Below are 26,200 nucleotides of genomic sequence, written 5' to 3'. Positions count from 1 at the left end.
CTATACCAGCTGCCTACAAAGAGGGGTCCTGTAGGCAGGCTCCTTCTGCCCGTTTGCCTGCTGGTAAAACCACCACTCTAGAAAACATAAAACAAAACTTTTTTATATTTTTTCTCTCCTTTATAAACATCTATCAGCGTCACCTTTCTGTGGCCCACAGCACCAACCCTGCCTGGCTTTTAAGTCCTCAAAATCCAGCCAGAATCTCCCCTAGCACATTATAACACATTTTACTAGCTCAAGCAGGGCAAAGCACAGCCGGCTGCCGAGCCTGCTGCCTGCCGAGCTCCCGCGGCTGCCTGCCTCCCGATGGCCGAAGCCACTCGCCGTTGCCAGCCCTTTGAAAAGCAAGCCCGCTTCTCTGATTGATTCACTTTTTAATGAACTGGGAAAACCTGTGAACTTAAACCCTGACACCTCCACCTTCCTCCCATCCTACCCATCCCTGCAGCAATGGCCTGATTATATTTCAAGTTATTACAGGATTAATACAGCTGCCCCTGGTGCCTCTTTCCCCTGAACTTCATCAATAAAAGTTGTGTACTGCTCTTACTCCGGCTGTTTCAGCTTCTCCCTGGATCTCCCCATGCTACCCGCGATGTCTCAGCAAGGCTGTATCATATCAGCCCTTCAGAGCTGCCAACACTGCTAGTGGTTAAAGCCTGCTCATGTCACGGCCTTGCATAAGCTGTGCGTATTTAAGAGGACATCTTGAGCTTTGCTATGCACGGCATCAGCTTGCTAAGTGGGTAGCGCATACTTAGCACTATTGAAAATAATGAAATAAGATAATCCACACGTACACATTAAAGAAAAAAAAAAAGAAGAAGAAAAGAAAAAGATTCTGGCAGTGTTGTCTTGCTCTGAAACTACCAGAGTTATAAAAACTCCTCTACATGGACACTTTCAATAGAAAGAAAAAAAGGCAGGGGGAGCAAAAGACCTGGGCCCAGCACAAATCCATTTTTCCCCCACGGCATTTCTTGATTCAGTACAAGCTCTAGGTTTACTTCTTTGTGTTGGTGCTATAGGTTTCCCTCCACCAAGAATGCTATTTTCTAAAAACATCATTAAAAATGTAATTAACTGACTTATTCTTTGGAAAGTCTGCAGTTGTTTACAAAAGAATTGCCACACAAGCTGCCACCTTCAACTGTGTTGAATCGGGAAGTTATGCTCTTGTTTACAACTGCGCATCAATTCCACAATATATTTAGTTTTGGTACAAGTTACATATAAAATTCTTACTGAGCTTAATGTTGCAGCAAATAACACATACAGTAAGCGAGTAGGATTTATCACTGGCTGTAATGTCACAGTACATATTCTAAATATATACGGTGAGTGATATATGCACATGCACATGCAAACAAAATGGAAATATATTTAGTTTAAGAAGTGATGAATTATGTTTGCTTTCATTATTCTCATTTTGCATGTAGGAAAATGGAGATCGAGCACATCCACAAAAGCAGTGGCTGGTTGGGATCGCATCCGAGAACTGGCATGCTCGCTGGTAAGCAGGCTGGAGAGGAACAGCACTTTGCCACCCACAGCACACGCGGGGCTTCCCTCAGGGGGGAGGGATGCAAACAAACCCCGTGGCAGTCACTGGATGCTCCCAGAAAGCACGCAACATCATCTAGCTCAAACGCCTCCCCAAGAAGTTCAAACATTTTTTAAAGATGCAAGTGGCAATATTGCCCTATAAATTCTATTTTTTCATTCTTCTTCATCTTTTTGTCTCTTTCCTAAACACAGAGGCCAGAAGGCTATGCTTAAATAATTCATTTACAAATTTTCAATATCTTTTTGAACTATAGCAATTAAACGGAAAATAGAAAAAAGCTCAGCATCCTGTTTGGATGTAATTAAAGGTATAATCTGTTCCATTTGAATACTCCAGTGCTTACCCTTCTTAAAACAACAAATAAGAATAGTAGCTCATTTGCAATGTGTTTTTTTTTCAAGCCATCTAAAAAGACTAACTGATGAAGCAAGAATAATAATTTTTAAATGTGGCATAAGCACAAAAATACCAGCTACAGCTTTCAAATGATTGCTGCAGATCCCAAGTCTGATGAGAGTTCAATAGCAAGGGGTATAAGCTTTATGGCAAAACACTGAAGTCTTCCACTATTTCGTATCAGCATCTTGCTATGGCTGATATAATTACCTATCAAATACATCAGTGGAATGACTATCAGAGGATATCAAAAAATACATAAGTCGGATGCATATCAGCTCCATCTTTTAGGGGCTGTTTGATCTCAAGATTTTTTTGCAAGAATAAAAGACAAATACTGCATTCATTGCCCCTTTGTTTTCTATAAGCAGCCGATGATTTTACAGCACAATAAAATTAGACTATTACTGGCTAGCTTATGAGTTGTAGCTGGATCTTTTTCCTCCTACTGGACATTTCTCCACTGCTTCTCAAAGAAATTGAAGTCAGGTGTAAAGTTAATATCTGCCTTGTTCATTTATTCTTCTGTAAGCAATCAGGATTTCCCCAAATCACAGGGCAATCTCTTCCCTTTCGAGAAAGAATATAGGCCCTGTTCTCTCCATTTAGTTTAACAAAACAACTGGCAGAAGTTCAATGGAACCGATGATTATTCCGAGAGGTTACGGTGAACCACCGACGTTGTTAGCAAAAGGCTCGCTTGAAAGATCCCCTAAGAGGAAAAGTGCATGGATATTTCAAAATGTAATTAACAGCTTATTCCAACAACACGGGAAAGAAACAGCGACTGTGCTGGCTGCAGAGGAACCCGGCTGCATGGCACACAGTGCTTCAGCAGCCACCACTCCCGTGAAAGGAAGGGACACAGCCAGCAGCAACAGGGACAGTGCTGTGCCCTGCTCTCCAGCACCGAGAGGCACTAGGGCTGGCCCCATCTGCATGGTTGCCTTGTGTGCTACTGCCTTTGCTGTGCTTGGTAGTGCAGATGATGCTCTCACGGGCAGGGTCTTGGGGTCCAGGACCTCACTGGAGAGACTAACTTCTTTCAAAAGGTCCACTTTCTCTCCACTGTAATGCTCTCTCTCTCAGTTCTTTTGGGGCAGGAATTTCTCAAGCTTAGTTTTGGTCTTAATACCATGGTCTGAAGGTCTGTTTCAGCAAAATTGTTGAGCTTTTTTTTTTTTTTTTTTTTATTTTTTTTTTTTAGCAAAGTATATAGCAGCGACTAAGCAAAATAATAATTATTTTTTTTACATTGTTTAACCATTTAAAAATAATTCAGTTTTCAAACTCAGTGTTTTTGTCAGCTGGGGTGTACATCTAACGTGGCAGGGAACAGATTTAAACAAACAAAATGGTTGTTAAAATGCAGGAGTGATGGGAACATGGCACAGTGCTCTGAGAGACCTGTGTTTGACCAGTAAGTACAAGAGAAGTTAAAGCTCAAAGCTCATATTCTTTGAAGGTTATTCAGCACTGTTTAAAATTTCTAGCCATCCCAGCTGTGCGTGCTTTGCTGTTTAAAAACCCCAACCCTTTGCAGAGCCAGGCCTGCAGAGGCTGGGGACCTTCCTCCAGCTGTGGGGCCAGCAGATGTTGCTAGACTCTTTGCTTCTTCCCTGACCCAGCATGGCATGGCTGCTGTATGGCTTGCACTTCGCTACTGTTCTGCAACTTGCTGCTTTTCATACAGTAGCACTGAGAGGCCTCAGTTAAAACAACCAAAACACTAATAATAATAAAAAAAATGGCCTGTGGGTGCCAGGCTGTTGCTTGCTCTTCAGGAGAGAAGCCAGAGGTGAGCAGAGGTGAAGGAGCACCACACGTCGCCTCACCAGGCGAAGGCTTAAACCCACGGCTATCATTTCCCAACCATCAAGCCGAACAGCCCCCTGCATGCCAAAAAACATTTTTGTGGACGTAACTATAGACATGCGGCTAAAGGCAACACAACAGAACCTGGCTTGTTAAAAAGTACCCACAGAGCGTGGGGAAAAAATAAAAATCTTCAACACAGCCTCGTCTGTCTCCAGCGAACAGGGCTTGTTTCAGGCCCTGGGCTCAGGCGCAGGTCCGAGCCACGGCGGGTGAGTGAGCTCCTGGCTGTCGGCCGCGCCGGTTTCGCGGAGACTCGCACGCAGGCATCGCCCTGCCCTTCACCACTGGCTGGGGCCTGGCTTGGCCGCCTCGCAGGTACTCGTGCCACCCCCTTGCCACCCGGCATGGCAGCCCGCCTGGCCGCCCCCGGCTGGGATGGCACGGGGGCTCTGGGACACGGGCCATCCCCCCCAAGGAACATCTCTGAGAGACACCAGCCCTGCGAAAGAAGCCACGCTTATCTCATGCATGCCACAGGTGTGATGTCAGCCCCTCTGGCAAAGGAACGAGGATGTCTACAGCCTCCACCGTGCAAAAATGCAGGAACTGAAGTTAACGTGCCTCAGACTTTGTTAAAATATGGTGATAATTAAGAAATATAATTACCACTACAAAGTTAATTCCTCTTTGAGTTCTTACAAACAAGTTTTTAATTTGCACCGAGCATTTACATTTCAGATGCGCAGTCACCCAGGCACAGCTGCCACGTGGCCCCAGGCTCTGCCCTGCACGGGGCCGGAGGCACTGTGGGTCCCCAGGGAGGACCCGCTGCCACCACCACTGCAGCCACCGCAGCCACTGCTGCCACCAAGGCCTGGACACAGCTGGTAAGATGGTGCAATTGCCTTAAACTGTCTCACCTGTTCTGTTGTACAGGCGTGAAAATAGCAGCCATGTCAGACACACGCCTGCTTTTTATTAAAAAACAAAAACAAAGAACTTATGAGGTAATTGATTGCTTTCTTCTAGTCTTTTATTAGTTGTGATTAAGGAGCTATAGTAGCCCTGTTTACATATCTCCAACAAGTCAGGACCTGCAGCGCGTTATTGGCTTGCGGCCCACAGCTCGCAGTCCATTCTCCACAGAATCAATCTGAAGTGGAAAACATCCCCGTAGGAAGCACGCACATCCCTGCATACACAAGAGCAGAAACCAGCAATAACTGCAGGCCCCGCATGCTGCCAGCCCAAGGCACGGGCCTGCTGCTGCCCACAGTGCACTCATGCTGCAGGGCTGAGGGCTCGTGCCTTCAGCCCGACCGGGGATGTGGGTGAGCTGCTGCACTTCGCTGCCGCTCACAGCTCAGGCTCGGCGGATACGAACTGAGAGCTCCTCACTGCTTAACATGCAGGCAAAGCACTACCAATCTAAAATGGCTGATCAGTAATACTTTAATTGCAGTTTCATAGAAACAAATTGCTATTTAATTGCAATAAGCTCTTCTGTGGCTTCGCTGGACTGACAATAGGCATACACCTGGTACTAAAAAGTAACAAGCGGCAAGGATGGCTATCTGGTAGTTCATGTAGGGTAGGCTGAGGCTGTAACACCGGTCCTGGAACACACCATTTCACACTTAAGAAATATAATATTTTAAAAAATATATACGTTTATGTCTCCGTCTCTATTTCATTTACTTCACTAAAGCTGCTCAGAACATGGGTCCTTGGAAAAGCTTAACACTTAATACCAGCCAAAGAATTTTGATATTAGGTTTAATTTAAAATGATCTTTTGAAATGCCTGGTAGCAAGTCAAATTATGCTAGCATCAGATTTATTTTTTTATTTTAGTATTTTTCCTAAAATTAGATGGTGCAAATTTTAACTGTGTTAACTAACAGGGAAAAACGGAAACAAACGCAGTGTGGTTAATATTCTAAAGATGTGACTTAATTTCATAGGCTTCATTTTAGTAAGACATTCTCATTTTATATTTCATAAGATACCGCATAACCTGTTAAAATATTTAAAGATAAATCATGTAGGACTGAAAAGACAGTATCTTGTTGCAAACAGAATTTGGTTTGGAAAGGCTTAATGTCCCACTGCCTGCCAGGATGCGTAAATCTCATAACTAGACAGCTGGATAGGTAAAAACATTAAACCCATTTAGAGGGCAATCTTTTTACAAAATTGTTTCATTAATAAGAGTGACAATTTATATGATTGAGACATTTAGATGCAGTATAGACAGAGCATTTTATCCAGGTTCACCAGGATGATTTCAGATTAGTAATATTTCCTTTGATTTTTTTTTAACAGCATTCATTTTTGAAAGTGAGGGAAGCTCTTACTGAATGATTATTTGTATGACTTTTCAGCAGCACTAAATGCAGGAGGTGTATTTCAGACTCAACCTAGCAAATGCATGTGATAAAAGGTGAACAAGTACACATTTCTCTTCACAGATCTAAAAAAAAAGTCATTTTTCACATATGGACAAATCTAAGTGTTTCCAGTAGCCTTCTACCCACACCTAACATCCCCATTACAGCCTGTTTTATTGTCTGAAATGCCTCTGGTTTCAAGAAAGTGTTTTACCTAAAGGAAGAATACTACTTAAATAAGTTCTATTGTATATTCATAGCTCCATTAGTCCTCCTCCAATTTAGCACATCAAAGCAAAGGCTTCATCACTTGCATGTGGATTATGCTAACATGAGTGACATTTGTAATCTTATAGGTCTGCAACTTAAGAAATGCTTTTAAAGTAAGCTATTAAATAGGTAGCTGTGCTTTACAAACGAGTCATATAATAGTTTATTTAAAGCCGTTAATGAACTTCAACCTCTACATCACTAAATGCTATACTACATTACTTACTAGAAGTTATTAGCTATCTTCTTAACACTTCTAGGTTATATTGGACAACCAAAAATCTGTACATGTTAGATTTAAACACGGTACCTTGAGTGCTTATACTGAAAGAATATAAAAAGATGTCTGCAGACTCACTAATACTTGAATTCTATATTCATATGACTTCAAGTGTCTTTTCAAAGATATTCAAGCAGCACAATTTGCAAGACTCTTACCTAAAGACTTTAATGCCAGATCAAAAACCTTACAAACTTATTTTAAAAATATATGTAAGTGCATTTAATTAAAAAAAAAAAAAAAAGACATACATAGCTTCAGTAGTTTTATTACTTTATATGTTATGTGAGTGTTCTTTTGTCTTTACTGTCTAATACTGTACACTACATCATTTTCTTGTCTCTACAACAGTCCAATTTTTGCACAGGCACTGAAGTGTTAAAGAAGAAATTCAGCAGACTTCCAGTATAGTAGAGATCAAGAAAGTAAGATCTGAAAAAAAAGATCTGCTGTTGGTTTAGACCGACAAATCTGTAATTCAGCTTTTTGTGTATCAGCAGCACAACAAAAGTAAGTCAAGCTCACGCCGTAACCAAACAAAGCTAAACAATGAACATCTCCTTAAAAGCAGAATTAAAAAAAAGAAAACATAATGATGATGTATTTCAAATGTATTAGTCTTCAATAAAAGCCGAACAGTTGGTAATATTGATTTGCTATGAATTGCAGCAGACACACATTCTAGGTGCTTGCAGTTTCCTGATTGAAGGCATTCAATGCACAGTCATAGATTCATGTTAGTATTCTTGCTATAAGAATGAAAAGTGTTTTTTTTTTTTTTTTTTTTCTCAAAACTTATTCTACACAGATCTACCAATAAGTAGCTGAAGGGGAAAACCCAGTGAATGAAGTTGTTCCCTTTCTAAGCTTAGAGGAAGTTTTCTTGCTCTTTTGTGTCTTTCTTTCCAGAGGACAGATCATGTTTGAGATCAGATTGCTCTCGGAAATAGTCCAGGAAGCGTGTTTTTCTTTCCTTATCAGTTTTAAAAAGTTAAGTCTCTTGCCTCAACAAACTCAACTTTATGTTGTTCAGGTCAGAATAGCTATTGTATCCCTTTTTATGAATACTCAATTCTATTGCTCAGTGTGAAGTACAGCCCTTTTGTTGCTTTTATTTTTATTATTATTCTTTGACCTCTTATGGTCTATACGTACACACTCATGTTTGCACTCTCACAGACACATGCATACCCCTAACAGTTCTGCGGGAAAGAACTGGATAGAAAGAGACCACAATACCTATAATACATACCATAATTCACTGCAATATGAACTGTAATAGATTTTTGTTTGTTACCAGAAGTAAGAATCTCATTGAAAAATAAAGATCATTTTGAAGCAGTGCTCTGTATCCTTGCCAAGAGTAACACAGTAGTAGTTTAACAGGTTTTTTACTGGCATAAGACAAAAAAGAAAAAAAAAGCTATTTTTAAAGGTAACTGACAATTAAGGTAAGTCATGACTATGTAAGATTTAGTTTCAGAGTAATGTTTTGAATGTAGTTTCTTTTTTTTTTTTTAATGAAGCAAAGTTTTAAAACCCATACTCAATTCAGTGTTTTTTGTTTTACTTTTTTATTATTTAAATACACCATACTAGAGCAAATGTCTCTGAAAATATCACAAATAAAAGATTTTTCTTCATTCAGCAAATTAGAAGTAAGTGAAAATTTCTACACAGTAGCTGCTATGAGCCTGACTTTTTTTTTCCTTTTTCTCTTTTCTTTTTTTTTGCCATGGGAAGTAGCAACATTAGGACAAAAACACTTACATGCATACATACATTGTATTTTACAGAGATACAATAAAAGTGTTTGTGATAGAATATCACAAAAGCCACATCTTCCCTTTATCTCATGTTCAGTTTGATTGAAACACATTTCCTTACAACACTTAAATATACAAAGAGCAAATAGAATGTTGGTAAGGTAAAACACAGGGTACAAACTGGCCAGTGCCCTGCTAATTGTTAATGAGGGTAGAAAGCAGATTTCAATGCTTCTTTTAATTAGCTTCATTAGTCATCTTCCCCACCCGCCCCCCCAAAGATGTCCTCCGGTGGATCTTTTTTCATTTTCTCTACAGTCTCCCATTAGCCCAGGTTCATGGAGTCCTTAATGTTCATATTCAGTCATTTTAATACACCAATAAATGTGGGAAGGGCAATCAAGAATAAAGAAGGTGCAATGGTATGGAGCTGGCACTGATGCTAGCTACAAAGGTGACTTGTCTACTTGGAGACATGGGATCCATCTGTGATGAACAAAATTTGAGATGAAGGCACGCATTCTGCATTACTCTGACCTTTTAGCAGACCTGCAAGAAATAAAAATGGGTATCTTAGCTAGAATACTAAATTTGAGATAGGAAACTACAACATGACTGCTTTTGTCTTTTCCTTATTCACTAATCTCTTTTTTATTAGATTACTTTCCAACTGTGACTTGACTAAGGCTTTCTACACTACCCATTCACACTGCTAATGTTTCAACTTCAAATAGCATAAAGCAAATATTTTCTGCAGTTTCACTACTAAAAAGAGCAGACAGTAAAGAAAAAAAACATGACAACAATAAATAAATGTACTTCCTGGTAGCAAATCATACCGTGAATAAGGTGGCTTTTCTGGGCCCCTTTTAAAAAGGAAGAAACATTATGCCATGCCTTTGAAGAAGCTAGTAATATGATCTTATAATTGGAAGAAATAGTGTGTAAAGCAAATAAGAAGTACAGCCAATATCCTCCCAAGGCAACTTTGGTTAATATGCTGCATTGCACAAGAGCTAAATATAGATATTTCAGGATTCCCCCCACCCCCTCCACCCCCCATTTAAAATTCCTCATCTGGTGTGTTAGTTAATGTTACATAAACATTTTAATATATGAAGTCAAACATGTGCTTTCACACTGGTGTTAATGAATTGTGATAATTAAAAGTGTCTAACTCAATAAAAATCTAAACTTTCATGGATAAAATAGAAATGATCATCCATAGTCTTCAAATACAATCTGTTTGCAATTACCAAAATGAAATAATATATATGAGAATTTTATGGTTTTTAAATGACATTTTGCGCTTCCCAGGAAGTTCTTTTTTCACCCTTTCTCTAAGTTACTAAAAGCCTGAGGTCTATTAGTAACTGCAACCCCCCACTTTCAAGCTAATTAAAGTAGTAGAGGCTTGGAGGTTTAATTCCCCAGAGCTGAAGCTCAGTGTGAGAAAGGTAATTTGTCTGTCCAGAACAAAGATTAGGGAGCAGCCAGCAAGCATATTTAATAAATGAGCATCAAATATCTTCTACTATGGACACAGACAACACCAATTATGTAACTACAAGGGAATTGTTGAGTGATATGTAAACTAGAAGATTTTTAAGATCTTCTCTGAAAGACGTAATCTAACTCATACTTTATTTAAAAGTATTAGAAGCTGAAGACAAGCGTTTGCTACAAACATTGCCAATCGGTGGAAAAATTACACTTTTAGTTTGCCAACAGTATTACTGCCTATGAGAAATACTGCAGAAATACTACTGCTGCCAAAAAAGTATAGACAATTCTCTACAGAAGACAGTTCTCTACAGAGGACAACACAACCCCTTCAAATAAAATGGCACACAGGACATCACACACTGAGCTTGCTTTCTGCCGGCAAGCAGTACCTAACTGAGGTAAAATAGTTTTGTTTTCAGACGACATAGCAAGTGATGAAAAGATATAATTTCCATGTGTGAATTGACTTAGGCAGGCAAAAGTCAGTAATAGCTGACACCACTGCATCTGCCTCCTTAAAAACAAAATCAAGATTTTTAAGCAAAGTCAGATCATGCAACCCTTTCTGCCTGCACCAAGTACCAATACATATTAACTCGTCAACTACATATTAAGAGAATAGTAAGTTCGTAACTGTCACCTTCACAAATGCAACAAAAATGTGTTTTATTGCAAGGAGTATGTCTCAATCTCTTCAGCTTAATAAAAACACCCTGTGAATATTCTGCTATGTCTACAATCTCTAGTAGCAGAATAACCAGGAGACTGATCGATCTTTAATGTTTAATAAAGAGTATCTGTTACAGCCAACTCTGTCATAATGGAAGAACATTTTTAATTAGTGGCCCTAAAATGCACAGCTTTCTGGAAAACATCTGTGATGTTTACATCTTCAGATTGTTAAAATGCTAACACAAGAAAGCTCTCTTTTGGCACCTGCCCCTATATCTTCCAGAACCCCAGCCACCTGACAAACCTACGAATTACCAACTCATCTCCTCAACTGTAACTCAGTTTCCTGAAATTCAGGCCCTCCACAATTCCCCTCAGAAGACCAGGAGAGAAACTTGCACTGTTTTCTGGAGACATAATATTATAAAGAATCAAAACAACTATAACCCCTCTCCCCAATCTTCTCCTTAATACCTCTTTGTCTGCCTCATCATCGACTGTAGCGATGCAGTTAATTGTCAGTGACAGAACTAATAAAGACCTGCTCTCAGCATCTTCTCTGCATTTAGCTTCTGCTAGGTGTCTTCAGTTGTGAGCTCTGCAAGTCTAGTCCAATTTTACTTCTTTTCCATGTTCTGTGTTCCTCATCATGTCTACTGCTTTTATTGCAACTAAATCATTTTTATGTTTTGCTAAGGCATAGTAAGAAACTGATAAAACTAAATGACAATTTAGACACCTATTTGAAGTTACATTAAACTTTACATTCACAGAAGACAAGTGGATAAACCACTCTCTCAGAAAGGTAAACCTTTTACTGCAGTGTATAAAGATGAATGGTTTTACCTATATTTTGAAATGGGATACCTACAAATATTCATTTAATAGATTCACCGCCAGCTAGTCTGTATTACAGATTTGTTTCATTAAAATTCACAACAGTATAAATCTATGAATCTTTAACTGTATTTGTACTTCCTTGAAAAGAAGCTGCACATTCTCCTCCAATCTTAATTATCTTTGTTCTGCCTAACTATATATACGACTTTGGTACTCAGCTCTCTCATCACCTCAATTGACAAATTAAGTAAATAAAAAAGTCCATGTTTTATTTTGATGTAATTACACTCACTGCATAAGACTTGAAAGAATACTTAAAATTAATCAGTAAATTTATGCACAGAAAAAAAAGCAAACATGAATATTGAAATGTAGCGAGAAAACAAAAGAAAATCTTGGAACTTAAGAAGCAGTTTGTTTTCTTGCATATATTTCTCCACTAAGTAAAAGCACTAAAAATTATTCTGCACATTACAGAATAGATAAGCCTAGTATTTGTCCCAGATTTTTTTAATCTTCAAAATTCCTATTTGCAGATAAATGTTATTTTTTTGTGATCCTTACAGACATTAATGAAGTTCCTATTGTAAATCCATAAAGAATTACCAACTGAAGTGTGCACTTTTTGTTTCATTGCAATAACTCAGTGCTGTGTGATTGCCTGGGTTAATGATGAAAAAGTCAAATATACTATCAGAGCTGATGGAAAAATCTATCACCAATCTGAAATTAAAATTCATCTGTGGTCAATAAGATTTAATATCCATGCAAGTGGCGCTGTAAAGAGTAAATGAATCAATGTCATCAATACATAATCAGTATGAAATATGATGTGAATAAAATTATGTGCAAGAGTCATACATTCACTCTTTTCTGGACCAGGGTGGAATGAACAGTCTCTTAACTCAAGGTTGACAGTAATTGTTACAAATTAGGCACAGCAGTTATCAAAATGCACTCACTTGCATAGCTTTAGGACTTATTAAGGAGATTAAAATAGATCTAAAACTATCTAGTTTCAGCCTTACAGGACAACTGTTGATCAGATTTTTTTCTTCTTCTTCTTCTCTATATGATTTGTACAGTCATTATTTACTCATTTAGCTAGAAACCAAGAGCTATCAACCACAGAGATATACAATCTCTAGTTGAGCTATTAGTGTTATGGAGCGATAAGAAAACAGCACTTTGGTTTTTAAATCTGAGTTATGACATATAAAACAGACAAGGAAATACTTCTGAAAGAGTACCCCAGCATGCCTCCTCAACTAAAACCTTACACTGGTTTGGTTCAGGAACCTTCTCTTCACAAGACATTTATTTCCATATTAAAGGATCTAATTTTCCTCCCACAGAAACCTGCTCTCTTGTAGCCCTTAACTTCAAGATTATAAAATAAAATGCTCCTCTTTGTTAAGAGCTTATGTTAACGTATGCTCTCCGTTCTGCTTTGTACATAAAGAGTTCAACAGCTGTACAGCTGCACATGCCTAAACCAAAATAAACTGACTCGCCCTATGTGTCATATTTAAAGGTTAGCATTTTCTCCCTGTACCCCATGTCTATGTTACTTAAATTCAGTTACTTTAAAGGTTTCTTTGCAGGGGTGGGGAATGCCCACTGCTAGATTGAAAAGAAATTGATCTTCATTTAGCTCTAATAAAGCTTATTAGTAATTGTTGAGTATTCACCTTCTGGTCTGGCAGTAGTGGATTACTCTGAAGTGAATTCAAATGGCCATTGATGAGAGCTGTAGGTCTATCATGTTCACAAAATAAACTGCCATTGATGTAGTGAAACCGATCTCCTGGGACCAGGCGATTCCGGCAGGTAGAGCATGTAAAACACTGAAAAAGGAAAAAAGACAGCAAGTGAAACTACAGCACAAATTAAGTATGCTGCAGGTTTGAAAATTACACTTCAGAGACCGTGAGTACAGTTGAGATATGGAACTGCTTGGTTTCTAGTAAGACTAATGCCATGTTTGGAGGTACCTGTTGGGACTATGCAGTACATAACTCAAGTATAGTTTTACCGATTATGAGGGAACAAAGCTACACACTAAGGGAAGCTTCCTAATATGTACTCGTATCTCTAGTTATTGCTTCACACTTTATTCACAAGCAGATGCAGATTTTATACTACAGAAGCACGGCAGTTCTCATCAGCTAATAACAAAAACACGTAGAGAACACCCTCACCTTAAGATGATAGACATTGCCCTGTGCCCTCATGACCAGCTCACTAGCAGGAATGGACTGTCCACAGGCACTGCAAGCACCGCTATTTCCAAATAACCTGAAACAGAGGTGATGATCATGAATTATTTAAAACACAAGAGGCTCTAAGCATTTTTGCGCATCACTGCAATGGTTTATTACACAACTATTTTAGACTTCTGACCCCTGTCTTCCAACTTGCTTACACGTTGCTATACAAAAATATACTTTTTCATATTACAACTGGTAGCTTCACCCTACCTTGGATGTGGTTACACAGGATTTAATCAGAAATATTGACTTACACCTCTAGAAACACAAACAATTCTGTACTACACACATTTTATCAGATTACTGGGTTCATCATAAAAAAAAAAAAAGATACAATTCATGACTGGAGTTTAAATGCATTGTGTCCTTGAAATTATATGAAGAACTCTTTTGTACTTTAATCATATCTTGAGATATGAGTCATCAAAAGGGTTAAGAGGATTTGATTGTATATCTAAGAAGACATCATGCTCAGTGTATTGAAACTCCAGTAAACCTCCATCAGTGCAGAGTTTCCATTAGAAACTCTCTGCTATCCAGGTTGATATATAATGTGTATGGGTTAACCTTTTCAATCATGGTGTCAACACTTTAGATTTGCCTCTGCTCATCTCTTTCATCCTAACCTTCTCTCTCTCTTGATAATGAAATGCTTGCTCCAACTTCCCTCTATCTGCTCCTGAGTCCACAATTTAGATTACTTCATCTCTGCTAGCAACAAACTGAATGAAATTTCGATTTGAGCAGAAAGTAATTTACCGGGATCTGGACCCATTTGTCATCATATCTCTCTGGGTGTTTGCTGTATCACTGCAGTTTTCCTATGCAATCAAATGAGACCACAACATCTGCCATTGGGTTGGGGGGGGGCACGGGCAGCAGGGGGAAGGGGGAAATAGGCAGAAGAGTGGTGAAGAAAAATATATACATAATTCTTCAAATCCATTTAAAGGCACAACACATCGATTCAAAATATAACACAATAATAATTATTGAGTTCTACTTTTACAGATTGCATTAGCTAGAATTAGAAAACCTTTATTTGCTTTTGCGCGTGTCTCTCTAATACACACAAATATTTATAAAGAGTACCACAATCATTTCACAGCAAAAAAGGAAACTGAACTAGCTGGCAGGGTCACAGACCCACTTTTCTGCACAATGTAAAACACAGTAATAGGATTTACAAATTAGCGTATTGGTGTCATAATAAATATTAATATTTGCATCTCTTTCCTGTCCAAATAAAGTCATAAAATTCTGTTTGTGTCAACCTCGGAGACGCATTACAACAGAATACCCGTAATCTGAATGATTGCAGTGTGCCTCTGTATAAAAATAATTGCTTTGAATTTTCAGAATCTGAGCTTGCAGAGGAGGCTTGTCATGTTCAAACTACTAATTTGCTGTCGCCACTTTATTGAAAATAGCCTGTAAGTTGTTATTAAATGTATCGACTGAACGACAGAGAGAGTAGTAAAACTGCCCCTTAAGATGGCTTTTAATAGGAAGCTGAGAAACAAATTTTGCAGCAGCATCGATTTGAAGAGTTCAATCAAAACTCCATTTCAAAACTAATTAGTCTGAGATCCACGACACATTGACACGTTCTTGCAGAATCACAGCGGTTACAAAGGGAAAGCTGAACTAATACATTGTCAGGACCTCCAGCCAAAAGGACTAAACTGTCTAGAAACTGAGGGTCCATTATTAGGGCATCTTCTAAATCAGGACCACTTCCGAGCCACCACATGATGTATTGAGGTTACTTGCAAAGCTTTACGATACGCGTTTTTCTTCCCCCATTGTTACTAGTAATGAAGTTGGCACATAGAAAAGGTGCACGGGAAGCACTCCGAGAGGATGCAGCGAGACATCACTACATATCTAGAGCAAAGATCCACAAATCTAGGGCAATGGGTGATGACAAGGGCATTACTGGCAGGGTGGGGGCAGAAAGGCAAGGTCCTGCAGACAAGCAGACAACACTGCCTGTCCGGGAGAACACAAGCACGATCAGCGGTCTCTCCCAGCCCTCTGTGTGACTGCAGCACCCGCCTGAAAACACAGCTTTTGGAATACTGATCTCCTTGCGCTACTTGTCTTCATTAAGCATTCATTTGTTATACAATTCTCTCTGACTAGAAGTGGTTGTACACCTTGAATGTCTGTGAATTTTAATAAACGGAGTCAAACTAATCCAGAGGCTTTCCACGCACCTTAGGTTTTCCCTCAGCATGTTTCCAGAACAATTCTGTTTTCCAAAGTCACATCAGCTGAATCTCTGCTAAAATTCCTGAAAATTACTCCCAAAGTTACAACACCTTTCCAGCGTTTTGTGTTATTTACAAGGACAATTAGGTTTATTTTTCCTTCTCTGCTATAATGAATGTTTTTGTTTTCTAATACCATTAGCAGGAAAAAGGTTTTATCTATAAAAAAAATGTTATTCCTTCTTACCAGTAAAGGAAGTTCACCACAGTAACTATTCTTTACTGAAAAAGTTGTTTCACATGGTTTCTGAGAGGCTGGAGAGCTAATTATCTAACCAGGGGGACTGTCCAGGACAGTATTTGATTTAAAAGGCTTGAGGCTTTAGGTGCTCAATTAAGTAGCTATCGGTCTCAGACTGGACTTTAATGGGCTCTTTTCTCTTTAACTGCAGCAATGGGTAGAGATACCCCAGGTCAGGCTAATTAAAGCCAGGGGACTCTTTAATTGTGATGACAGAATTGGTTTCAGTTTCCTCTTTGGGTCCTCAGTCCAAGAAGGTCATTAATATTTCAACATTTGGGCAATGCAATCAATCACAAACATCAAGAGGTTCCCTACACGGACAAGGCAGCTCTTCTGCACTTAACAGCATTTTACTGAGCCACCTTAAATTAACTACTGGGTAGTTCCAACATTGCATTCCCCACACCCCGTACACACAAGCACTCCTGTTTTTTTTTTCTTTTTTTTTTTTTTTTTTTTTTTTTTTCCCCAGAACTTCAGAGAGTAGCAAGGAAAGCAGCAAGAAATCTTCAGTCCAGTTTCACGTCCTGCTGCTCAAAATTCAGAATCAGCAGATGCGCATCTCAAGCAACTTACACTAACAAAATGTGGCTGCAGTTGTTTTGGACGCTGTGAAGGCAGACAGATTTAACTGCTCCAAATCTTGCACAGCGCAGCACGTATTTGTGCCCACAACACACATCCAAGCCCTCTCGGAGAGAAATGCACATCCAGACCTACTGATCCAGAAGCGATTGGTGTTTCTGTACATTCCCTATATTTAATCTAAATTCTGCACCAGCTATATTAAATGTAACAAAGAAAGGCAACACAGAAACTACGCCTGGAGCCAAGTCCATTAAAGGTACTTCAGAATAACTAGAGACCAAGCACCTTAAAAGCACCAGAAGCTATTGATACTTAAAAGGGGGGCTGTGTATAATGGCAAGTGCTGCATTAGAGAAGGGGAAGGAAAAAAAAAAAAAAAACAGCCAAATTACGCTTGGTTAATTCAGAGTAACAGATCTGCCCCCAAGTGAATTGGAGGCCTTGAATTAATTCTGTTATGACAAATCAAGATAAACGTTCCCCCTAAATTGCATGCGATTTAATTAATTTTTGAGATCCTGTTTTTTTTTTTTTTTCCTAGCTAATAGTTCACATGCTCCTGTGCTGTCATTGTGCTTGAGTGGGCAGACTTCAAAGTGATATTAAATAACCAACTATTAGATTTACCTAGCACATCCTATTGGAAAAGTGCCATTTAATTACCTAGCCTGTTCAATTAAAGGGACAGCACTCCCCGAATGCAGCAGCTTGCCGCTGATTACCAGGGAAATGAACTCGCTGTCCAGCAGCCCCCTTCCCATCGCATCCCATCCCGGCCCTACTCCCAGAGGGGCCACAGGGACCCCCTTACCCCATGGCAGGACAGGGACAGGTCTGGGTCCCGCTGCGCCCCAGGGAGGGGCCGGATGGGTAGGGGCTGCAGGCACTGCCCCTTTAAGCAAGGCTGGGCGGCCTCCCCCTCCCCGTCCTTCCCTTCCCTTCCCCACCACTCCCAGCTCTCTCTTAGAGGCCAATTTTGTTAATTAAATGTTTTGTTTGCGACGCGGCTCTCATTCATTTCGGACACGTCATTCCGAGCAGATCTAAGCCAGGGACCAGATCTCATTAGATAAAACCTATCAGAACTAAGAGAAAATGGAGGAGACACTAATTAAAGCTTTTAATTGTGCGGATTCGCTGCCACGCTGCTGCTTTATCTGGCATCTGAAGGTTGGGAGGGCTGTGCTCGGCTCTCCGCCCTGCGAACGCCTCTGTGGCGGTGGGGAGGGAGAGGGAGCGGGCCGGGATTTTCGCCTCCCTCTCTTTTCCCAGGAACCTTGGCTTTCAATGAAAGCTGCTGTGGCGGCTCTCCCAGCGCCACGGCTAATTTGGTGCTTGGTCGGTTCCTGGGGGGAGGCAGGGAGGGAGAGGGGAGCGCTGTGTTGGTTCAACAACAACAAACCCACACGCGACGTCGGAGGGCTAACACTGCTCGGTAATGAATGGCCTGGAGAGTCGAGGCCCCCTCACCTGGCGCCTGCCCGGCTGCTCGCTCCTCCTTGCTTTGGGACTTGTGCCTCATGTGCCTCCGCGCCCCCATTAGAAGCTGTACCCGTGGCTGCTGCCCGGGGAAGGGAGCGTGGTGCTGCGAGAGCCCGACACAAGTCACAGGGAGATGGCAGAGAGGCACTGGTAGGTATGGCTGCCAAATTGCCTCCGCCACCAAGAGCGGCTGCCTCAAAAGCAGAAGGGCCAGGGTCTCGCACATGCCAGCACAGCCACGAAGTCTGTATCCAGAGGGAAAGCTCTGAGTTAACTCAGCCCTTGCACAGCCAGGCCATCCAACCCCACCTTGAGCGTACGGTGTCCAGTTCAAGTTTCAGCAAGCATCTGTCTGAGTTATTTTTGCAAGTCAAATCACCCAGATCTAAAGAGAAGTCAGGCGATAGAACAAGGAGATCAATTCAAAACCCTCATCTGATAAAGCATCCTATTCATAATCACCTACTTCAAAATACACTAGTATTAGTTTTTGGCAACACAAAACCAAAGGATTGTGATAAGCTTGCCTGAACTCGCCTCTGGGATATGGTGGACGCATCTTCTCCTTTTAATTAGTAGTAATCAGACATGAGGGTTTGTTTGATGGTGTTGGTCGAGTGATGAATCTGTACTATTCACTGCATCTCAACAGTAGTGTCAATGTTTCCACTTCAAACAAGACTCTTTCCCTAACACCGTTCTGCTCTATTTAATTACAATTCTGCCAGGCTTAGGCTTGTTGCTTAGGACGATGACCAAAAAGCACTATTAAACAGCTACATGTGCTTATTTTCTGGCATTTCTCTCTAAAAATACCCCCAAAAGCTAAGGCTTTGATTCCTCAAAGATGTTGAGAGCTGCATTTTGTCTACTTAACTGACTGAAGACGAGGCCATGTATCGGGACAGAGGCTGCGTTATAAGAGCAACCAAGCCTCAGCACCGACCTTTTAGGCTAAGGATGCCTCCATGCATTTGCACATATTCAGTACAGTGCTGATCTTCTCAAACAGAAGTCAAGTTTTACGACATAAACAAGCTTGTAAGGTTTTCTGGCCAGATTTGCAGAAAGGAATAAAAAAGTGGAACTTTTCAGCCGTTAGGGAAAAGAAAAACCTGGGTTAACTCTTGACATTTACCGTAAGTGAGGAGCCAGAAGCATTCAAACAAAACAACTTGTTTTAACTTTGCATTTCTGCTATGCTGGAAAGGTATGGGGCTTTTTTTTTTTTTAATTACTGGATGTTGAAATAGAAGACCTCCTTGAAGCATTCATGTGCATCAGTCTATCAAACCATTTACTCAAATTAAATGTGTAATCCTTCAAAATGCCTCCTTTTAAATTAATGAGTTTAAGTAGCTTGAGTTCACCTGAAAAGATCGCACGGGCACCTGACCTCATGAATTCCTTCTATTAATTATATGGGAAGCACGCTGGAAGGGGTACTGTGCATAGTCGCACTGCGCCCCACCAGATGCCAGATTAGGCAGGCTTAGTTCCCCCTACCCAAATCTGCGGCACTTACACCGTATGGCTTTGGAAGAGGAAGAGATAAGGGATACACAGCAGGAGCGTGTCCCCTCCGCCACCACTGCCCGCATTTTCCGTGCTGAAGCCCAGAGAAACGCCGCTTCGGGCCCCCGTAACGTGGGGCCAAACGCTCCCGTTGGGGCTGCAAGCAGGAGCGCTGGCCCTCCGACTGCCGGGTAATCAGCTCTTTCACAAGGAGAGCAGAGAATGAGTCATTCTGTTTCCACTCAAAGGAGTTTAAAGGTGCTTATGTAAATATCATAATTAATCAGATACTAAAGGCAGCCGTTTCATTATTTAGCGCCTCTGCCACAGCCTTATTTAAGCCCTGCGATTTTAACATTTACCGTTCAGATATGCACGCTTCTCCTCCAACACTACAACAAAGCAGATTAATTTAGCCTCCCTGATTGCTGTTTATTTTTAGTCGGGACCTGTTTTGCGCTGACAAACCACTTTAAAGTCGCAGCCGCCGTGCCGCCCCCCCCCCCGCCGCCGCCCCCTGCCCACCTGATGTAGTCGTTCCTGCAGAGGATCATGCCGCTCTTGGTGTAGCAGGACGTGCCGATGTCCCCCAGCTGGGCCTGGCAGCAGGAGCACTTGAGGCAGCGGCTGTGCCAGTAGCTGTCCATGGCGTAGAGCAGGAAGCGGTCGGCGATCTTCCCCCCGCAGCCGGCGCACCTCTTCCACGAGAGGGAGCCCGCCGTCACCGGGGGCGGCTGCGAGCTGCCGCCGGGGTTCACCATGGCCTGCGGGACAGGGGCGCCGCGGGGCCGGGTCAGGGCCGGCAGCCCCCAGCCGGCACCGGCACCGGCACGGCCCCGCGGCTCGGGAGGGGGAAAGGGAGCCGTGGAAGGGGCTCCCCGGGGCGGCCGGCCCCGAGGCGCGGCGGTGCCGGTGCTGAGGCGCACACACGGGCTGCGGGCCGAGGCCGGTGAGCTTCGGGACGCCCGTTAACTTCCCGCACAAACACGCTCAACTTTTGTCTCGCTAATCTGCCCTTGATCAGCAGTTTAAATGCTAGAGCTTTGTTACTCAAAAAAGAAAAAAAAATAAAATAAAAGGAAAAAAAAAGTTTGCCGGCCACAGGAAAGCAGCAGGATAACGAAGCGCAGTGCTCAGGCTGGGGCTGCCCCGGCCGCCCCCCAAACTGCTACCAAAGGGCATTTTTCACTTTCTAATAAACGCTTTACGCAAGCAGGACAACTGAGAGATAATATAGGAATCAATTCATAAAGCTTACTCTAAACCGATTAATTTGTTGCCTTCAATCCAGAGTCCAATAAACTCCCGGTGTTCCTCCAGTCACTTATACTATAAAAAGATCAAGTTATTTACTGCCAATTAAGCAGCATGTTTTGTCTTTGTCCTCTGTAAGCCGTGTGTGCTCATGCCGAGGCATCTGGCTATCTGCTCAGGACGCTCAGCCCGATACCTCCAGGGAAGCGAGGACGAACTTTTCCTGCCACTGGCCCAACTTGGCTTCAGGAGACGGCGAACTTAGGCCGATTTTAAACACACATTTCCTCAGAAAGAGTTCCTGGAGGTATGTCCAGTGACCACACAATAAACCAGAAGAACTGCACCAATTAAGCTGTAACAAAAACCCTGAGACTTTGGAAAGAAAACCACTCTAAAAGCCATTAGCATTGCATTTATCCAAACGCATCATATACCTTTATGTAAATTGATTTCTGATGCATTTGTTCAAGGAATTGCCTTTTGTTACAGTTTCCAGCTACAGCCTAAATGAATCTGCATTTCCTGCTCTGAGCCTTTAAACCGTTTCCCTGCGCTTTAAATCACTTCGGATTTCTTAAAAGAAAGAAAAAGACTCCATGCTACCACCTTAGCCCGTCTTTGTCGAAGGCAAACATATATAAAATGGTAAACGTTACACTGAGAAAAGCATCCAGTAACCCCATTAAGCTAAAGCTCTTAAGGACAAGCAATACCTTAATGCTGATTAAATCTAAAAAGATGAATCAAGAGGACTGACCAGAAAGTGACTCCCTTGATAACTAAGGACGGGCCCTCATCAAGTTTCATTTAGAGTTGGGGGGAGGGGGAAAAAAAAAAAAAAAAAAAAAAAAGCTTTTAACTTAAATAGGCTTACTCTAGTAATTACACAGCCAAGCAATTTAGGTCCTGGGATAGGAGTCAGTGAAATAGAAAGCAGAGCTGGAAGCTAGAGGCGAAATACCCCCCCCCCCCCTTTTAACAGCGTCTCTGGTGTTTTTTTAATGGAGACCAAGGGAGGGACGAGCAGAGAGCTGGCAATTTGTAGTACAAAAATGGATGCTTAATTCATGTCTTGGTTTTAATTAGGTGATTCACCGGATTTCTCCCGCATCGAAACAAAAGACCGTGCGGGGGGCAGGAAGGGGATCGGCGAGGAGCGAAGCCAGAGAGCTCACTTTGATCTCTCCTGCCACTGTTTCGGAGCGCTGTTTACTCCGGGGGACGCGGCTTCCCCGAGCCGCCCCCGCCCTCCCGGCCCCTCCGCCCGGGCTCGGCGGCCGCCGGAGCCCCTTCCCCTGCCCTTCCCCTGCTCCCCGTCCCTTCCCTTCCCCGCGGCGGCGGCGGGGCCGGGCGGCGGCCGGGCTTTGTACGCGGGGCCGGCGACAATGCCCGGGGCCCGCCGCCGCCGCCCCCCGGCCCGAGGCGGCCCCGCGGCGGAGGGCAGCGGCCGCGCTCCTTACCTGCTTCCCCTCTATATTGCCAGAGGCCGGGAGCGGCGTCGCTCGGGGTCACCGCGGAGGCTGCCGCCGTGCGAGGAGACCGGCGCCGCGCTCACCCGCCCGCGCTGCGGCTCTGCTCCGGAGGGAGCCCCCAGCCCGGGGAGCGGCAGCCCGGGCTGGACGAGCCCCGCGGCCGCTACGAGGGGCGGCTGCCCGCGGTCCTCCCTGCGGCTCCCGCTTCCCCGGAGGGCAGAGCCGCAGAGCTCAGCCCCCCGCCGCCGGAGCCGCACACGCAGGGCGCCGCCGCCGCCGGCTGCCGCAATCGCCGGTAAGTTTGGCAATGTGGCTGCACTTTGTATCGCCTCCCCCCCGCCCCCTCCGCCGGCTGCCGAGCTCCCCGCGGAGCCGAGCCGAGCCGAGCCGAGCCGGGCCGGGCCGGGCCGGGCGGCCGCGGAGAGAAGCGGAGCGGAGCTGAGGAGAGCCGGGCAGGGCGGGCCGGGGGGCGGCCTCGCGTGGGCGCGCGTGTCCTCGCCGCGCGCGGGTGTGCGAGCGGGTGTGAGCGCGCGTGAGCCCGCGTGCGTGTGCGGCCGCTGCCCCTCGCACATGTGTTACTGACAGGGCGCAATCCCAACTACACTCCGGGCCGGCCCCGCCGCCCGCCCCGCCGCAGCCAATCCGCCCCCGGCTTGTTCAGGCGGAATAATAAAACCTGCCAATCCCGGGGAAGACAAAGGAATGAGTGAAAGAGGAGAAAAAAAAAAAAAAAGAGAGAGAGAGGGGAGAGGAGGAGGAGGAGGAGGAGGAGGCGGAGGAGGGGAATGCGGAGGAAGGCGGCGGGCAGGTGGGGAGCGGCCGTTAGGGCGCCGCCCGCTCCGCGCCCGGCCACCAGTTGAGAAACTTGGCCGGGGGCGGCCCGGCCCCGTCCTTCCGCGCCCTTCCCGGCTCGGCACCGGCCTCCCGCCGCCCCCTCTGCCCCTCTGGGGTCCCGGTGGCGGGGAGCAGGCCGCCGCCGGGCCCCGCCGCCCCGGGCCGGGGGCTCGCAGCCGTCCCCCCGCGGCCACCAGCTCGGGAGCGACCGGCGCGGCCCGGCCCGGCCCGCTGCTGCCCGTGCCCCCCGGGGGCCCGGAAGGGGTCGCTCGGGCTGGTGCGGGCGGCCGGCAGCCAGCGGCACTGCTCGCCTGTGGTGGGCACGGCCGGGCTGCTGAGAGCGCCCGAGGACGAGCAGAAGAACCCTTCAGTAGGGACGCTTAAAAGTGGAAAAATACGCCTCTGAGGCCTAGGTGTAGTGTGCAAGACAGGCAATAACGCACCTCTTACAGCTAAAAACAGCCCTCAGAACACTCCCAGTACCTTTACAAACACCGTAACTCACGGGTGTTGTCCTGGCGAACGGCTCTCCCCCAAGCACGGGTGCTGGCCTGGCTGTGGGACCAGGCTCTCATCTGGCGCTGCCTAACAAGTACACCCAAATGGGCTCCACAGTTCCAGCCACAGGGGCAGACAAATCACCCATTTCCAGGATCTGTTAAACAAGATGCAAACTTCACAAGGCTAGTTTCTCGATTCTAGGCCACTGGCGTAAGCAGCAGCCACACCGTGAGGACAATCAGGCTGGCTGGTCCGACACCGCCGCAACCGCAGCAGCAGGCAGGCAGCGGTGGCAGGTACACACAGGCCAAAATTGCTGCGTGCCACGGGAGAGGGCAGCCCTGCGTGCGGGTGGGTCGCTGCACACTGCGGGGACACTGCCACTGCTGATGTCAAGTACGTACCCAGCGGCTGCAGAGCGACTGAGCAATGCGTTTGTGCACTGCCACTGTCTCTTAGTCATCCAAGGCAACATAATATTTTCAACCTGTTCCTGTTCAAGTCTAGCGTAGAAGCAACATCCTGACACAGGTATACGAAACTTCAGCCGGGAGTATCTGCTTGCAAATGAAAGCGCTGGTGCTAAAAAGCAGACCGACTTCCCTCTGACAGGCCGACTGGTAAATCCAGTCTCGGCAATCACAGCCCAGGTGTACTTTAACCACATCGCCACCTGTGGGCCTTCTTCGTTTCTGCATCCCCGGCCGGAGCTGGACCAAGCAGAAGGGTGCCCAGGAATCAGCTAAAATTAAAGGGGGGAAAAAAAAAAAAAAAAAAAAAAAAAAGTCTAGCTAGGAAAATGGACTTGGGAAGATAGGATATCTTAGATTTTTATGTATATATAGAGAGAGCCAATAAAGTATTAAAATTTGAGTAGCATGAGAGGCACGATTCAGAAGTAGGGGAAAAGCTATCTGTCTATCAGCTGGAATATGTTCAAGATCAGTGCCTAAAGCAGACTGGGAGCTCAGGGAAAGCTTCCGGGGAGGAAGGGGGAGAGGACCAGTGTTGTGGTTAAAAGCAATGTGTTTTTTTATCATAGGTCTATGAAGTATATCATCTGGATGTAATCTCCATGTATACATTACATTTAAACATACTCAGCAGTTTTAGATTTGTTATTTAGGATCTGTTACAGTTTAAAATATATAAAGTAACAAGGCGTGCTACAGATAATCAACAGTCACTGACAGCCAAGAGCACGAGAACAGAGCAAATGCCAAGCTAAAATAAAATCTAAGTTGTCTAATTATCTGAGCCTGTAATGGCTGGAAGCTACCACATTCAGGCTCTGGAAGAACCATCAGGACCTCTCCTTACTGGGAAAGATATTCTCCCAAGAAACTCTGCCATAGGCACTAAAATGTTTACTCGTCTTAGAACCGATAGTGATACGAAAAATGGGAATTACCTTCTCAAGGAGTAGAGTTTTAAATGGTTTAATGACATTTTCCAAATGCCATTACAAGGCACATATCTTTTCCTGAAATCTAATCTTCACTAATTTTTGTGATTAATTTTAACAGAGGAAACCTTAACAGAGAGCATTTTGCAGAGCAATATTTTTCTAATTTTTCTTTTGTGTAGCATCTGCTGTTGCTGTGCTGTCATCTTCGTTATGTTTTTCATTGTCTATGTGCCATAATGTAATTAGTTAGTTCAACATCATCTGTGCTATTAGATGAGATGTTTCTATGGTAAGTTAACATAGTTCTGTGTAATTGGTAGATTTCAGCAGTAGGCATGAATGTATCCATCAACTTTAGGTCGATTTGAGTCCGCAAGATTTAAATTCACTTGGCATACATTATCCTCAAAGACTGTTAATTTTGGCTGAATGGATAAAAAACACAATGCAGAAGAAAATCTGGCTGCTTATATTGTGGTACTGTTGGAGTCAGGGAAAGGAAAGCATAAAATTGCTGGCATAGTAGTTGCAATCTGAATGTCTGGAAAATGTTACAGCCTGTGATCCAAATCATTCTTAAACCTAGACACGCCCGGGAGATAGCAGGTAGTCCAGAATTTACCAGGGTTATCTCTCCATTCATGAAAGGAGACTTGCTTCTCCCCCTAACTACGGCATTCCTATGGGACCTCAACTGTCTTTTCCTGTTCTCATTAGAGAGAAACACTGAGGCTGCTGCTTTGTCTTGAGATCTTCCACGTCGCACTTTGCTAGCCTTTGTGTCTCACAAGCTACACCTTTTGAACAAACAATTAGACTTAAAGCCTCTTACCCCAGCCTCTTTGGAAA

The 26,200-nt window shown here is 43.7% G+C and overlaps 1 protein-coding gene and 1 long non-coding RNA gene across 3 annotated transcripts in view; one reads left to right on the top strand and one right to left on the bottom strand.

Annotated features, from left to right (window-relative positions):
• Nucleotides 1-5,029, top strand: part of LOC116491686 — a 34,692-nt gene extending 29,663 nt beyond the window's left edge. For both annotated transcript variants that reach the window (XR_004253516.1, XR_004253515.1), the window contains 2 exons: nt 1,443-1,516; nt 3,732-5,029. This is a non-coding gene — a long non-coding RNA (uncharacterized LOC116491686). The remainder of the gene's footprint in view (nt 1-1,442; nt 1,517-3,731) is intronic.
• Nucleotides 5,030-6,579: 1,550 nt separating this feature from the next.
• Nucleotides 6,580-22,964, bottom strand: LMO4 (LIM domain only 4). Its single transcript, XM_032191840.1, has 5 exons — nt 22,597-22,964; nt 20,405-20,643; nt 13,709-13,805; nt 13,199-13,354; nt 6,580-9,038 (listed from the first exon to the last, which is right to left on the bottom strand). Exons 2-5 carry the CDS (start codon nt 20,638-20,640, stop codon nt 9,030-9,032), a joined length of 498 nt encoding a protein of 165 aa, XP_032047731.1. The 5' UTR covers nt 20,641-20,643; nt 22,597-22,964; the 3' UTR covers nt 6,580-9,029.
• Nucleotides 22,965-26,200: the final 3,236 nt, after the last annotated feature.

Source organism: Aythya fuligula, chromosome 8, assembly GCF_009819795.1.
Source record: "Aythya fuligula isolate bAytFul2 chromosome 8, bAytFul2.pri, whole genome shotgun sequence".
Taxonomy (NCBI): domain Eukaryota; kingdom Metazoa; phylum Chordata; class Aves; order Anseriformes; family Anatidae; genus Aythya; species Aythya fuligula.
The sequence above is the reverse complement of the archived record's forward strand: the minus strand, read 5'-3'. Positions and strand labels throughout refer to the sequence as shown.